Here is a 15733-nt window from a genome sequence, read left to right as displayed (position 1 = left end):
TGTAGGCTGGATGAAACTCCGGCAGAAGCAACTCTTACGGTCCACTTTATCAAGTTGAAAATATTTTTCGTGTAGCATTCGAAGTGGCGTTATACGACTAGTATGAATGACTGAGTGTTCTACCAAGTAATAGGTATTGCTAAGGTATATCTTTCACTCTTTAACTTACAGCTAGCATTCCGGATCATTTTTTCAAGTTGTAAGCGTGTCGAACAGTGACCTGTATCCTCTATAAAGAATGCGATATGTATCGATCAATACCACAGAAATGTTAAGGAAATCTTGCTGACTGAGTGTTCCCGCATTAATTTAGGCAAAATTTATCGAACTTATTATTCCGGTATAGTCTCTAGTTGCTTGTAGCTGATTGCAATTGCGCCTAGGGCCTCCGCGGTGATAATATGAAAATGATCGAAGTGCACGGAGATTCCAAGATTGGAACCACTCTAATATCTTCCCATATGTTCAAAGTACAATTAAACACGTCTTACTACCAAGTGAACGATTTTCTGAGTTCTCGGACATATCTAAAATGAGGATTATTTGTACATAATATATTGTTGCACACTGGCTACACCCCACCGATCAAGCTGTGATCCACATAGGAACCCCTGGTTTATTCTTGTCTGGGGAAGAGGCAAACCCGGGATCTCGGCACATCGCGCTCTTTCGAGGAAGTAAGAAACATCAAACTTTACATCCGTGCCCAGGTGACCTTTCAATTTTGCCTTGAGCTTGGCGCATCCCTCAAGTTGAGCGAAGCCATCTGATAGGCTAGGTCTCAGTACACTCACCAGGGGAAGTAACGCTTAGCCTCGCACTCATCCTCTATAGGGTTAGAGACTTCAAAATTTCATTTCGGCAGTGACTTCCCGGGAACGGACGCCTTGACTATGACTCTTTTGGATTTGGCTCTTCTGGGGCGGCAAAAAAGAAGGGGCCATATATAAAACTCGAGGAAGATCTCCGGTGTTCAATTCTTTTTGGTGTGCCGTCCTCAACGAATTCCATATCTAATTATATTCAGCCCTACAAGGCAATTTCACTCTCTTTGTCGCTCACTGATCCACACTCGTTCAAAGTGATCAATCTGATATCGCCAAAATGCGTGCTCAAACTCTCGCTACTGCTCTCCCGCTACTGATGCTCGCATCTAGTGCTGTGGCCGTGGATTGCTCAACTCATAGCTTCACCACCTGTGCCGACAAGATCGTCCACTGGTTTGACCCAGACACCGGCGAGATCTGTGACCCACTTGACTGTGGTGGTGGCCGTGCTCCTCCTAAGACTGATGTCCCTGGATGCCCCATGTACACCGGTACCGAGACCAGAGCCACGTCGAAGTCTTACCTACCCTGCTGGACGCCCTCTGCAACTGCTACACCAACGAGCGAAAGCTCCGCTGAAGTTACTTCTTCTACTTCTGACAGCACTACTGTTACCGAGACATCCGCCCCGACTGTGTCCTCTACCACTGCTGTCGTGACTACACATGCGACTACGACCTCTGAAGGAGCCGCCATCTCTTCTCCTTCTACAACCCCGGCTGCTTCTCTCTTCCAGCAAGGGAGCTGCTAGCAGTAGTGGATCTAGTGCTAATGCCAGTGGTAGTGGCAGTAACTCTGCCTCTGCTCAGACCACCACTGCGTTCAACGCTGGTGGTGCGTTGACTGGATCATTTGTGGCGGTTGCAGGTGCAGCTCTTGGTGTGATCGCTCTCATTTAATGGCCTAAATTAGTGCCTAGAACTTATTTTATCCTATGATTATTTTTTTTTTTTGACACGTCGGAACTTGCAGTTCCCCACTTAAGATGAGACTCATGGTTCAAGTTGCTCTCGCGTGCAAGTTGTTTTATTACTCCACCAAGTTCATACTGTGTCATTATTGCGAAGTAATTAGTACTGATGAATTCTACATATACCCCCCATCAAATCAACGATAGTTCATTTCCTGAATTCACTGTTTCTATTTCTGAATTCTTCATCTTTTGGCCCCAGTTGATCTCGCACTCCATTCCGAATCCAGTATAGTTCAACCAATCGATAAGCACGGCTTTGCAGGTAAAAACGGGGCCGTGGCTGAGGTTGATTTTTGGGGGCCAAACGTCTTCAGTTGCTTGTTTTTCTCGTTCTTGAAATTCTTCTCTTTAAAAAAAATCACAACAGTCATAAAATCCGATTGTATTCATCTCTAAGAAGAAGCGAAGAAACTACGTTATCTACTTGGGTCTCGCTGTGGTCTCCGGGAATTACCAGTTAACCCTAAAACCCAACCGTCGCATATCAAAGTTAAAGACATTGAGAATTTCCCTTCTGATTCACGACGTCAGCATAAGAGGAACAGAGCCAAAGCAGAACTTTTCTTGTCTTGTGGTTTTTCTCAGCCACCTTAATCTGAATATACACACTATGTCAGATCAAAAGTCGAACAATCCCTTTGAGGACTTGGATCGGCACTATGCCGAGCAAGAAATGCATAATAGAGGTCTACCGTCATATTCAAGCGCGGTGGGCAACTCTGCACTCGAAACATCTGGAATTTCTGATTCCAAGAATGGCCATAAGGAGAGCATGGACTACTCGTCATTGCCTGAGGTCGTCGTCCCCGAGAGTTCATCTAATGATGTCCCTGCTCCTCTAGCCGTCGCTTCAAGATCTACATCTGGAGGAGCACCTTCACCATACCGAGGACCTTCACCAGGAGCTCCACAATATCAATCCTCGCCATACCAATCACCCCCGCAAAACCAAGGACCTCCGCAGCTCCAAAATGCCCCGTATAGTGGGAGCACTTCCGAATATTTCGGTTCTGCGCCAAACCCCGGTGCTCCGCAATATCCTGGAGCTCCGGCTTATCAAGGACCTCCACCAGCTGCACCAAACTACTCGCCTTCACAGTATCCAGAGGGGCCTCAAGATATAGGAGCTCCCCAGTACTCGGGCCTGTCGCCAGGAGCACCACAATATCCACCTTCGCAATATCCAGGGGGACCACAGGACGTTGGAACTCCGCAATATTTTGGAGGTCCAGGATTTCAAGGACCTCCTTTTGCGGGACAACCTCAAGATACAAATGCTTCACAATATCAAGGAGGTCCACCAAATGGAGCTCCTATGCCCTTTTATCAAGAGGGTTCGCCGTACCAAGGGGGTATGCAGAGCCCGGGAGGTCCACCATTACCTCTCAGTCAAAATAGAATAATCGCCATCCCAGCAATCGACTCTACACCCGGCTCACCATTTATTCGCGGATATGTGCCAATGCTCGAAAGATACAACATCCCCAAGGGCGCATTCCTCAAATTCCTTGATTCACTCAATGAGACTGTTATGACCAATCCCCCGATGCAGGTCCTCGAAGTTACTGGCGGCATACTGAAGTCCGTTCCGATTCTGTTCCCATTGCATTGGCTCGGATCTGCGTTCAATGGGATTGCCAGTTTCACCGAAGGCGAGAGATCGAAAGGTCGATCGGACCAAGCTATCAAGCAAGCGAATAAAGAGATCTTCGCATCTCATGGGTTAAAAGCCGAACTTGCGAATTTAGACGCTTTAGCTTACTTGGCTAAGATACCTATTCTAGACGCATCGGGAAAAATCGACAAGAAAACTCCCCTTGTTCGGCACCTGGCTGATTTATCTAAAAAGTCTCCGGATGATCTTAGTGGGTCGCAGGGACAGGAGTTAGAAATGGAGTTGCAGATGCAGAGACTCCAGGCACTTCAACCGTGGATTTCTGATATTGAACTTGATGTTAAGCCCATGACTGGGAAATCAAGATTGACTCGGTTGAACTCGGCACTGAAGAAATATAATAACCCTAGAAGGCGAGACCGTTTCAATGAGTCACAGGCTGGAGATGGGAAAGATCGATTCCGTAAATGTCTTTGGTTGGTAATTCGGGAAACTGATAGCACATAGTCTCAGGCTGGGCCTAGAATGATGAAGTTCAAGTTCAAATATAATGGAATTTTTTTGAATAAAGGCATTTAAGTCATTTAGTACTCGCTAGAGCCCCAAGTGGGATACATCTGAGCTGGAGAAATGTCGCAGTAAAAGACAGGTCAAATTGATTAACTGGAAGTTGCTTAGGCTGGAACGCTAATTCAAATAAGACCACGAATAAAGGATATAAGAGAATCCAACCGGACTGGGCGTATGTTTATGCAGTAGGAGATTGATAGAAAAAGTCATCTCCGGTCTCAGAATCCATCGACTCCTCCATCATATACGAAATAATACTATTCAAAGTGTCAGGGTCAGTATGTCCATGAGTAGTTCTGTAGTATCTGTGGAAACACATACGATTCAGGATGACGAGTGCCACCATATGGCTCATCTGACCAAGCACCTCGGAAGACTTTTAGAGTAGGATATGCGCGGATGGAAAAGGCTGCACATAGCCCCTCCTCCACCGTACAGTCTACCTTAACCAAAGGAATGTCATCCTCCTTTAACACCTTGGCCGCTGCTTCATACTTCGGAGCTAGCCTTCGCGAGTGTCCACACCATGGCGCGTAGAAGTTTGCCAGAACTAACGGGTGTTCCTCCATGAAATCGTAAAAGGTGTCTTCGGTCAAAGACACTACGGCCGGTTCTGGTTTCTCGGTTGTGACGAGGCCTGCTGTTGCGAGCGCGACCAGGCTAAGGACGAGTGGTATGAACGATCGCATGGTGGCTAGTGTATAATGCAGGATGTAGAGACTATCCTAAGATGATCTTCGAAAGAGATAGAATAGGTTGTAGTGGATGGTTGATTTACACAAGATGTGAAGTGGAGTGAAGTGGAGTGATGACGGAGAAAAAAGGCGGAGTTGAGCCTCTCCGCGGGAATTTCTTGGCAAAAGGAAACATCTCCTTTTTCGCGTGTTTCGCCCCCAAAATATTCTGGTGGAATGTTTCATTTTGTCATTTGTTCATGTTGACTGCTGGTATTTCCTAAGATTATTCGATATTAGTCTTTGAGGTGCTTTGCACAGCCATTTGGATGATGTCAATCAGCATTGGGAGTTGTAAAGAATTTGCTGGCTCGTTTCTCGAAGTATAAGACTGGGCGTTTCAAGAAATTATTCTAGGAAATATTAATTGCCAAGCTATCAACGTAGATGTTGGTGGTAGGAGGCTGAATGACAATCATTCGAAGAGGTTAGAAGATCTTTCGAGCTGTAAGCACATCTCTGTACGTACGCGGTGAAATAACTGCTAACTATCTGCCACCACCATGACTAAACTATTAGGAACGTAATCATGTAGTGGTATGTGTGCAATCAGGAAAAAGCAAAGTGGCATGGTATCAGACCATTTCAAACCCGAAAGGGCCACCGACCAAATTTGTCAATCATGAGATATGCACAGATATGTACTGGGATAACATGGGAAGAGGATGGAACCACAGTGACTCTACTCCGTAGAGTGGATATTGATGATCTAGGGACCCATTCTTCCCCACGAAGGTTAGATATAGCTTTTTTGATGCTGACTACAACCACTTCAAATAACTAGGGTGTATGTCTTCTTACATAGTTAGTAGTACTATGTACGTCTAATCTACTATGAAAAGACCCGATCGCATCGGCACGGAGTCTACCGTACAAAAGCCGTCCAGTCTCACCCCAAAATTGCGGCCAGGCCCGCTTGAAAGCTTCAAATCCGTCTTTGTGCTGTATGATCAGCCATCGTGGCGCTCGGGCCTGATACTAGCAAATCTCACCCTCGTATTCCACCAAAGAAAAACCAGAAAATAGCCCTGCACAATTCCTTATGTATACTTTTTGGACATTCGGCATCAACCGAGATGCACAAGTCTTGCGATGGACAACACTCGTTCTCGTTCAAAGTGGAGATTTCGCTGCGGGGGGTTAATCGGTCTAAACTCCGAGATCATGCGTCTAGGTAAGTCGGTCTACTCTTTCAGGGTTCAATTCGTTTGTAGTGTGTAAAAGTTTTCTCATGCAGTATCGTTTGTCTGTCTTTTACCTCTTCCAGCCTGTATCCCCTGAAAACAACCCTGAGAATCAAACTCCATTTCGCCCCAAGTTTCATCTCAATCGTCTTGTAGCATAGTGTTTCTTTTCTGAAAGCTTACCGGTCCAACGCAAGTGTTATTTGGTGGCTTTCTTGCATATCTCCGAGAGTCAGTTACGAGAACATTCGAGGCAAACAACTGGGGAGAGATCTACATAGTAGACCAGCAGAGGACACGGTGCTGACCCTCAAAAGGGTCTTCTAAAAGATTCATATGGCAGACTCAAGTATGTTCTCCGAGGTTCCCAAATTTTGCTTTCTAACAGAAGTGCTAACATTTAATGCCAGAAAGTCCATCCGTAGATGGATCTACACCAGCAGCAAGTAACGCAGACTTCCACGAGATCGATGAAGACAAACGCTCTATTCCAGGGGGAACCGATATCGAAAAAGGGCCCAGAATAGAGCATACAATCACTAAAACAGATGAAAGTGCTCGTGATCCAAATATTGTGGACTGGGATGGACCAAATGACCCCGAAAATCCCTTGAATTGGACGAAAAAGCAGAAGATAAGCGCAACCGTTTCGATCGCGTTGATCACATTTTTAACGTAGGAAATCCCCAGCTCTTACTTACAAGTAAGTCTTGACTAACAACGTATCTCAACAGCCCTCTCGGTTCATCAATGTTCGCCCCGGGTGTCAATCAACTAGTCCAGGATTTCGAAATCACAAGCACAGAACTTGCATCTTTCGTCGTTTCTGTATACCTCCTCGGATACTGCTTCGGTCCACTCCTTATCGCTCCTATCTCCGAACTTTACGGTAGACGTTGGGTAGGTAGAGCCGCAAGTGGACTAGCATTCAAAGGCTAAGCTATTTCTAGGTCTATAACGTCTGCAACATATTTTATGTGATATGGACAATCACCTGCGCCGTTGCCCCTGATATTGGCAGTTTGACTGTTTTCCGTTTCTTCGCTGGCTGTGTAGGTAGTTGCCCTTTGACCATTGGAGCTGGGTCGATTGCAGATATGTTCGTTCAAGAAAAAAGGGGTAGCGCCATGGCTGCGTGGGCTATTGGTCCTCTTATTGGGCCTGTTGTTGGTCCCGTCGGTATGTCCCACCAGAAACTTCCTATAGAATGCCAATCCTAATTACTATATAGCCGGTGGATATCTCGCCCAGGCAAAGGGTTGGAGATGGACCTTTTGGGTCTTGGCCATGGCGGTATGTATACATCAATATTTACTCTTGTTCTTTCGAACCCTAATAACTCTTTTTATCATATCTTAGAGCGGAGCCGTCGCTATCAGCTCACTATTAACCATAAAAGAATCATATGCACCCACACTTCTCGCTCGCAAAACGAAGAGACTACAGAAAGAAACCGGCAACATGAACTTGCGTTCTGCTCTTGATACAGGCCGCAGTCCCCGAGATCTCTTTGTATTCTCCATTGTACGACCAACGAAGATGCTCTTCCTTTCGCCCATCGTCTTCCTGCTTTCTCTCTACGTTGGTGTGATATATGGATATCTCTATCTTCTTTTCACCACGATCAGCTCCGTCTTCGAAGACCAATATGGCTTCTCTCAAGGATCTGTGGGTCTATCATATCTTGGAATCGGCATTGGATCTATCATTGGACTCATGGTTCTGGGCGCGACATCTGATCGCTTACTGAAATACCTCACTGCGAAAAATGGCGTCAGTAAGCCCGAATATCGTCTTCCTCCTATGATTCCTGGTTCATTATTTGTTCCCGCGTCTCTTTTCATGTATGGCTGGACGGCATACTACAAGACACATTGGATAGTGCCAATTATTGGAACTTCGTTTCTTGGAGTCGGAATGTTGATTTCGTTCGTAAGTTGAATCAGGCTCTCAGATATACTTCGTGACTAACGAGGTTTCTTCCAGATGACCGTCAGTACTTACCTTGTCGATGCATTTACAATCTATGCTGCCAGTGCGATGGCGGCAAATACAGTATTCCGATCTCTGGCTGGCTGTCTTCTTCCACTTGCGGGGCCCAAGATGTATGAGAAGCTTGGTCTTGGATGGGGAAACTCGTTGCTTGGCTTTATTGCGTTGGCACTGTGTCCGTTGCCGATTGTTTTCTACGTCTTCGGCGAACGCATCAGGACAAGCAAGAAGTTCCAGATTAATCTTTAAGAGCCTGATAATTTCTTTTGGACTTTGTTTAGATCTTCTCCTTTCAAAAATATTCCAGCGAGCTAATACTATTTGATCAAAAAAAAGCAACTCAACTAACATGTTACCCGGTCGTGTTGTAACGATACACTGGGAAACTGTAGTTCTTGGTCAGAAGACAGACCAATTCAATACTCCAATCGACCAGGGAAAATAAAATGATCAGTTCTCAGACCAGAATTCTTTGAATGGACTGAACGGACTCAAAATTCTCTCGGCTTCTTCGTGTTCTACCATTAAGGCCTCCAGATGCTTCTCATTTCGAAGGTTGATTTCACACTGGAACGGCTGAGGTCTAATGTTGAATCCTTCCGTATACGCAAATGTATCATATTTGCTCGGAACACCATTCTCATCTCGCGTTGGCGTAAACTCGAAGGTCCATAGAAGCCGCGCCAGCGCAATGAAAAGTGAATTCTGCGCTAGCCCGGCCCCAGGACAAATTCGACGTCCCCATCCAAACGAACTATGTCCTTCTTTTGCAGGATGCGTCTGCGGAGGATTCATCTCCACAATATCATTTGCCGAGAGAGAAGGCATATAAGGGAGACTTGACGGGTCAACCTTCAGAAAGCGCAAAGGATTGAAATGATGCGGGTTGGGATAGTATGATGAATTCAGGTTGATGGCCCAAGAGTTGGACAGAATAGTTGTACCCTTCGGAATATGGTATCCATTGTAAGTATCGGAAATCGAGTTGGCGTGTGGTGTGCCCCCCAGAACGGCCACCGGCCGAATTCGAAGTACTTCATTGCAAAGTGCCTTGATATACGGCAGATTTGGTTCATCGCTGAAACTTGGCATTCGCGATGTACCAATGACGTGATGCAGTTCTGCATGCGCTATGGCCTGTACCTGGGGATTTGTCACAAGCATGAGTATGGCACTGCAGAGAGTGCTGGCTGTGGTATCGCTTCCAGCGCCAAAGAGTGATGCTGGTACGAAAGAAAAGTCTCTTTCACTGAGCATATCGAACGTTTCAGAGTCTGATTTCTGTGCCTCGAGGAGCAACTTGGTCAATGAGTTTGGTACGGAGTCTGGAGAAGAGGCATTTCGAATGTCATCTTTCACCCGACGTAGTAGGTCCAGATTCATTGCAGCTTCACCACGCCCGCGACGTTGAATTTCTTCTTTCCATGGAGCTAGATAATTTGGTACGTGTTTCAGCCAGGGAAACGACTCGACTAGAAACTTCCCCGGAATATTCAGTGATGCGGAATACTGCATATAATCTAATCTCCGACGAATGATGCTCGAATTCATAGAGTCAATCCGATGCCCATAGGCAATGCAGAATACCACGCTGGCGGTGAACCGATCAATGAGCCCTTCGTAGGATTTCTGATCTTTCAAAATAGATACACAGAGTCTTGCCGCTTCTGCTTCTTGGACTGGCTTGTATAAACGTAAGGCTGATGGATTAAGTGCTTGGTGCAACATTCGGCGACGAGTTTGCCATTCTTTGCCATATGGCTGGACTAGAATCCCTGCGTTATCCCAATAGAGTTCACCCATAACCACAAATCTCGGTCGAGAGCTGTACTTAATGCTGCGCTTCTCGAGGAGGTCGACTGCAACGTTAGGGTCTGATATAACAATTGTTGGCCTTCGTCCGACCCAAATTGTGAAGATAGGACCGTAAATTCGCGACCATTTTTCGAACTGAATCCATGGGGAAGTCGGCGGTATAATAAATTTGTTTCCTATGAATGGGAGGGGAGTAGGTCCTGGTGGTAAACGAAGATAGAGGAGAAAGTCATGGATTAGAAGGCCAGCAAGAGGAAGTAAGACCGCGATGGCAAAGCCGAATGAGACCGAGCATGATGCTAGGAGCTGTGTGATGGAGGACACTGCAATGTTATCAAACATTGCGTGGAATGTCATACTTGAATTGGATGAACCCTAGAATAAGGATATAATTCACCAACAGCCACTGGATAACTAGAAAATTTTGAATTTTCTCGTTGTCCAGTGGCTGTCTCTTTATTCTTTTTGGATTATACTGCTTCCCCACGCCATTCCACATGGACACTCTTGTAGAAAGCCCCACGCCTCCACATTTACTAGTGTAGGGTGAGTTAAGTGTGCTCGGAGTGCTAGCGGGGATCCCTGAGGGAGGGGAAATGCCAATGAGCCGCTAGAAAAAGCCGAGGGAAAGTGGCTTGCCTGCAAAAATGGACAATGTACCAGTCTGCTAGATCGGAGATGCCTTTCTAGATGTGTGGGGCCAGATTTTGCCAGCCAACATTTAATACTGAGCAAATCCATTCCTTGCGTGCAGGAAAAGAGAGGTAGTTTGAATACACAGTTTATTCAGAATGCTTATTTTTGGTCACTTTCTTCATGAAACTAGGCGCTGACTTGCTAACTTTGCAAGAAGGTAGAAAACTGCTGTGATATTCTCAACATTATGGCGGAATGAAGTCAGGAAGTATATGTATTGCCGATTTACCAGTTGCATATGTTGTCGAGATTAGGGCTTGCTTTTCAGGGGTTTGTCCATTTCTCTTATCAAGCTCAATACAAAAATCTGTGTTCTTTCTGCGAAAGTGTCAACATTCTCTCATTCTTTTCGATTTGACCCAAATTTATTTTGTGAACCACCACTCAAGAAGCTCCTTGGATGATCGACAGCTAAAATTAGGTCTAACGTGCATTACGTAATCGGGCGTGATCCGGTCGCATCATGTGCGGAAGTCTAAGAAACCGAGGCCACAAATCTATCAAAAACTGATTTTCACCAAGACCGATGCTTTGATCAAGCTGGCTCCGACTTGAGGAGTTGCTTCTTCTTTATTGCCTGTCATTGTGAATGGGCGCCCGTATTATCAGCGGTAGTCAATGCCATCTCGACGGACGCACACAAAGTCCCGTAAGGGCTGTTTGGAATGTAAAAGGAGACATGTTAAGGTGGGTGAAATGTCCGAAAATCCAAGCTGCCCGTGGAAGAAAGGAGAAACTGCAAACCTGAGCCTTGCCTTGGATCAATTATACAATATCTCGCTTTTGCAACATATTGGCTTGCATTCTCACGGGCCTTGGTCACGATCCTATGATCAACCTAGCTTACCATCTCATAGTGTGATGAGGATGTCCCTAAATGTACATTGTGCAAGAGACGAGGATTAGATTGCAACTATCCACCCTCGCAAGGCGACCATGAGAGTTCTCAAGGGTCTCCTTCAGCGCGAGATGGTTCTGAGGCAACCGGGAGTGAACTTCCAATGGCAACGCGCATGCTGGAGATGAAACTAATGCATCAATATTTGACATTTACATACCACACTCTGGCACAAGATGGGCTTTCGGCATATCACTTATCAATGGCCATTCCTCAGATGGCCACTTCCTTCCCTTATTTGCTGGATACATTGCTTGCTCTATCTGCATTACACCTCGCCTCGCAGGAAAATAGCAATCGTCTCGCCTGGCTAGATACCGCCGTGCGTTATCAAAGTCAGGCTTGTGCTGGCCTTGGCAAAGTTCTGCCCGAAATCACCCTTCAGCACTATGAACCCGCGTTCGTGTCGTCCGTTTTTATTATTATCTTTGCGACTGGATTCCATTCAATATCCACCGAAAGCAACTCCGGAGATCCATTTTCCCCGGTCTTAGAAGTTCGGACTTTGCTTAATGGTGCATCTATGCTCTTCAATCGGTTTAATGAAGTTGGCTCAGATGGCTCCTTGGGTGGCTGGCTTTGTGCACCGGAAACTGTTGAGACTCTCGAATCTAATCCGAATGGGTAAATACTCTTATCTTGAACAGCTGCTCCTAGCAATTACTAATTAATATCCAGCGATATATCACATGAAAACAACCAGAAACTCTTCGATCTTCACAAGTATGTCATCCGACCGTCAATTGTGGGATATCTTTCCGATTATGAAGGATGCTAAGGAATACGCAGAGATCTAATGGTATCTATCCATCGCTTGAAAATCAAAATTGATTCCGAACAAAGACCGCACCAAGCAGTTTTCACGACTACATGGGAACTACTACGCTATGCAATCGAGCCCTGGCCGAAGATTGGTGCCCAAGGCGGACCCATTGCTTGGCCTCTTTTTGTCACGGATCAATTTCTTACGCTTTTACAAGAAGGAAACTGGGTAGCCAAGATCTTGTTTCTACACTGGGGACTAGCCATGCGGTTACTGTGCAATCGTTGGTATGTCCGAGATTGGGGTCGACACTTGGTATTAGCTATAGTAGAACCGTTGGAAGAGATACCCCCTCAGTGGGCGGAAGATATAGCTTGGATAAAAAAAGCAGCCGATATTAATTAATGAAGATACCCTTGAGCCTTCTAGGCTCCCCTCATCTACACTTCTTTCTTGAGAAATAGCACTTCTTTTGTTGGCGCTGATCCCCAAGCAGAATCTATTAACACGAAGATGTTTAGTTAGGCGTAAATTTTCTCTCAGGCGACGATTCCGCCAGTCAATATTGTCCAGGGACGAAACTGACTACCATCTTGGTATGCATCTTAAGTGAAAATTGCAAAGCATTTCATCTCTATGCTTTCTCGCGGGGAGTCCTCTATATGATCTGGATTAACAAATGCAGAGTGGGGGGTAGTGTGATTTTGGATGCAAGATCACTGCTGAGCTGCTTGAAAATGAGAGGTTCATCTGGTCGTTGCTCATTCAGATAATACCATTCATGCTTTTGATTGAAGATAAATTCGAAAATTTGCCCAGAGATCACTCTGCGGTCCGGAATGATGTCCGTAGCAGGGTCAACAGATCACCAATCACACACCGCAAGAGGATCTCTTTGAATGGGCTTTACAGGCCTCCAGACATTGACGACCATGAAGCGATGACCCATGAGTCGCTCGATTTGGGCTTCTGTGAGGAGGTCCTTAAGAACGCTCCGACAAGACGCAAGCGTGATATCTGAGTGGACACCGTATGAGGGCGAGTTAGGGGTGGTCATTTTGTCGCCAATATCATTACCCTCGAACCTGGTGCGAGTGAGATAGACAAAAACTTCAGATGCACCAGTGCTATGGAACTAAATCAGTAAATGTACGTCAGTGGAACGTGTCTGTGAGTAGCATTTACGCTTTCTTGATCAGTGTCTCTGTAGCAGGTTGAACGATTTGCTTCACTTTAGCGATATCTCTCCAGTCTGTGACTCCGTACACTTGATGTTTGACATATTGAAAGCCTTGAACGTCCAAGGTGAATTCGTGTTCTCTGCCGCGAATGTCCTTTATCACAACATCTCTCACATCCGTGATACCTTCACGCTGCACGTTTCGATTTTCAGTTTGAGAGTGGTCAAGGTCGATTGGTTGCAGTCCCTCGCAGCTAGGGATTCTCGTATAATTCAGTGTAGTGGAAACGTCACGGGTCTGAACTTCAGATTTGGATGGCCTGTCCATGGTTGTAAACTGAAAATACCTGTAAAGAGAGAAATAAAAATCTCCTTGAGGCCATTACCTCCGTGTAGCAGACTTTTCTGAAGATATAGCAAGACAGAATACGGTACTGATGGATCTGCGATAAAGCGGTTTTCACTACCAACATCGGATCGTGTCCGGACGAGCGTATTCGTGTTCAAACCCAGCTGTCTATCCTACTACAAGTGTCCATCTTATCAGCTATCCACTTTCCTCGAAGTGCACTATGTAAGTACACACAGAATGGCGACTATGATGATTGTCTCCACCTGTGGATTAGGATCCCTCATATTCGGGTTAGTGATCGGGTTCGGGTTCGGAATTAGAATCAACCTTACTTGGAAGTAAAGTTAATTCCAAGGGCTTAGAGTAAAGCCCACCGCAGTCTGAATTGCCTAGCAAGCTTTGTGGAGTCTGAGAGTAACTGCCTTCGTAAAAATATATAATGTAAAAACGATAACAATCACAAGTTGTTTCGATATCTTGTTTTCCGATACATTTGCCGCTCATTGAGTCGTCTTACCTCGACTATTCAATCACACTAATACTGAACAGCAGCATTGTCATCCTAGGATGTGGCAGGATGGGTTTAGCGATTGCCCGTTGCCTTGGTGCTGACCGACAACTCTATTTAGCCGATTTCTCGACCGAAATTCTGTCTGCTGCCCGGGAAACGTTGACAAAAGATGGCTATATGATTGAAACCATGCAACTAGACGTTGCCGACTACGAATCCGTTAGACGATTTGCACATGCCGCTGCATCGCATGGTCCGATTGAAGCAATCATCCACACGGCTGGATTGTCCCCGTCTGCAGGTTCTGCACAAAGAATCCTCGAACTCAATGTTCTTGGCACTTCCAATGCCCTCGATGCTTTTGTCGAGGTAGCGTAATTCGGAACAAGTATGATTTGCATTGCCAGTATGGCTGGTCATACGGGGTCGGGCTTGCCATTAGAGCTGGAGCGCCATCGTGCAACAGCGCAGAGGGACCAGTTGTTGATCACGCTGCTCTCAAGATCGACCTTGCAGACCCCCATGGCCCCGCCCGAGCCTATGGGATATCGAAACGTGGGAATTTACTACGCGTGCAAACTTCAGCGAAAGCATGGGGGTGCGTTGGAGGGAGAGTCGATTCCGTTAGTCCGGGTGTTATCTCAACAGGAGCAGGACGCCAGGAGATTGAAGGTCCAGCTGGAAATTCATCGATATGAGCCCTGTTAACCGTGTCGGAACACCACAGGATCTTGTTAATGCTGTTTCCTTCTTGGCTAGTGCCGAGTCATCTTTCATCACAGGCAATGACCTTGTCGTTGGATGGCGGTGTCGTTTCATCGGTACGATGGGATACCTTGAGAGCCTGAGAGTCGATCAGTACGAACGACTACATCTTGAGAGTAGAAAAATCAACATAAAGGGCTCAGGGTTACCTGATAAATTGTCCACCGCGCCATGTCGCTGACAAAGCGCAAGTGCAAGGACAATAGGATTGTTCACATGTCATATATTCGTTCCATGCTATCTTTGTGGTCGTTGATGCTATTGCAGCGGCTTTTCAACCAGTAGTTCATTATAGATACAAAGAGGAAACAGCCAAATCTTTAAATTCAATCATTTGGTAAAACTTTGCAAAGCAGCATCAATTACAATGGAGCTTTCTCTATTTGACCTCGTAATACTATTGTTGATCAAGATCTATAGATAGACAGTCTGATATGGAGATAGTAGCAACACTATCATGAGAGCAATCGATACTCAAGCTCTTTCCAGCAAGCTATGAGTTGTAATTCTTTTATCTCATCGTTGTTTATAACGCATTTATTGGTCAGTCTCCTTCTGTACAGAAGATGTAAGCGAGAAGTAAGTAGTGGTTCGTGCATGTTGTTATACCTAGCCGACCCTCCTTATAGTGCTGAAGTTTTATCTAAGCCAATTAAAAGCAAAATTTAATAAGCCTCGAGTCATTAGTAGTATGCAAGCCTGAATATCTTTGTCATTTACGGACTAAACTACACAACCCCCTCTCATTGTGTGGATACCACGGGAATGTGAATCATATTACAGTACTAGTGCCGAGACTAGTCACCTCACTAGGATCAAAAGCCTCTCAGTGGCGTACATTCGACACACAGGAAATTT

General features: G+C 45.7%; 9 protein-coding genes across 9 annotated transcripts; 6 read left to right on the top strand and 3 right to left on the bottom strand.

Moving 5' to 3' along the window:
• Positions 1-1104: 1104 nt before the first annotated feature.
• N7469_000965 (Glycoside hydrolase 18 protein) lies at positions 1105-1726 on the top strand (the record flags this gene model as incomplete). Its single annotated transcript, XM_056639885.1, has 2 exons — positions 1105-1562; positions 1612-1726. 2 exons carry the CDS (start codon positions 1105-1107, stop codon positions 1724-1726), a joined length of 573 nt encoding a protein of 190 aa, XP_056505642.1.
• A 684-nt stretch (positions 1727-2410) lies between these two features.
• Positions 2411-3922, top strand: N7469_000964 (uncharacterized protein; the record flags this gene model as incomplete). The annotated part of the gene is made up of 1 exon (XM_056639884.1): positions 2411-3922. The coding sequence occupies one exon, from the start codon at positions 2411-2413 to the stop codon at positions 3920-3922; it is 1512 nt and encodes a 503-aa protein (XP_056505641.1).
• Positions 3923-4163: 241 nt separating this feature from the next.
• N7469_000963 (uncharacterized protein) lies at positions 4164-4674 on the bottom strand (the record flags this gene model as incomplete). Its single annotated transcript, XM_056639883.1, has 2 exons — positions 4164-4242; positions 4307-4674. 2 exons carry the CDS (start codon positions 4672-4674, stop codon positions 4164-4166), a joined length of 447 nt encoding a protein of 148 aa, XP_056505640.1.
• Positions 4675-6239: 1565 nt separating this feature from the next.
• On the top strand, positions 6240-8144 carry N7469_000962 (MFS transporter; the record flags this gene model as incomplete). The annotated part of the gene is made up of 7 exons (XM_056639882.1): positions 6240-6252; positions 6314-6578; positions 6638-6803; positions 6854-7082; positions 7135-7196; positions 7263-7835; positions 7890-8144. 7 exons carry the CDS (start codon positions 6240-6242, stop codon positions 8142-8144), a joined length of 1563 nt encoding a protein of 520 aa, XP_056505639.1.
• A 201-nt stretch (positions 8145-8345) lies between these two features.
• On the bottom strand, positions 8346-10052 carry N7469_000961 (cytochrome P450; the record flags this gene model as incomplete). The annotated part of the gene is made up of 1 exon (XM_056639881.1): positions 8346-10052. One exon carries the CDS (start codon positions 10050-10052, stop codon positions 8346-8348), a length of 1707 nt encoding a protein of 568 aa, XP_056505638.1.
• Positions 10053-11506: 1454 nt separating this feature from the next.
• Positions 11507-12082, top strand: N7469_000960 (uncharacterized protein; the record flags this gene model as incomplete). The annotated part of the gene is made up of 2 exons (XM_056639880.1): positions 11507-11928; positions 11983-12082. 2 exons carry the CDS (start codon positions 11507-11509, stop codon positions 12080-12082), a joined length of 522 nt encoding a protein of 173 aa, XP_056505637.1.
• Positions 12083-12932: 850 nt separating this feature from the next.
• N7469_000959 (uncharacterized protein) lies at positions 12933-13575 on the bottom strand (the record flags this gene model as incomplete). Its single annotated transcript, XM_056639879.1, has 2 exons — positions 12933-13194; positions 13253-13575. 2 exons carry the CDS (start codon positions 13573-13575, stop codon positions 12933-12935), a joined length of 585 nt encoding a protein of 194 aa, XP_056505636.1.
• A 601-nt stretch (positions 13576-14176) lies between these two features.
• On the top strand, positions 14177-14488 carry N7469_000958 (uncharacterized protein; the record flags this gene model as incomplete). Its single annotated transcript, XM_056639878.1, has 1 exon — positions 14177-14488. One exon carries the CDS (start codon positions 14177-14179, stop codon positions 14486-14488), a length of 312 nt encoding a protein of 103 aa, XP_056505635.1.
• Positions 14489-14518: 30 nt separating this feature from the next.
• N7469_000957 (uncharacterized protein) lies at positions 14519-14818 on the top strand (the record flags this gene model as incomplete). Its single annotated transcript, XM_056639877.1, has 1 exon — positions 14519-14818. The coding sequence occupies one exon, from the start codon at positions 14519-14521 to the stop codon at positions 14816-14818; it is 300 nt and encodes a 99-aa protein (XP_056505634.1).
• Between the last annotated feature and the right edge of the window lie 915 nt (positions 14819-15733).

This window comes from Penicillium citrinum (assembly GCF_028827155.1).
Source record: "Penicillium citrinum strain IBT 23319 chromosome Unknown utg000001l:1.0-4955037.0:1.0-4956770.0, whole genome shotgun sequence".
Taxonomy (NCBI): domain Eukaryota; kingdom Fungi; phylum Ascomycota; class Eurotiomycetes; order Eurotiales; family Aspergillaceae; genus Penicillium; species Penicillium citrinum.
The sequence above is the reverse complement of the archived record's forward strand: the minus strand, read 5'-3'. Positions and strand labels throughout refer to the sequence as shown.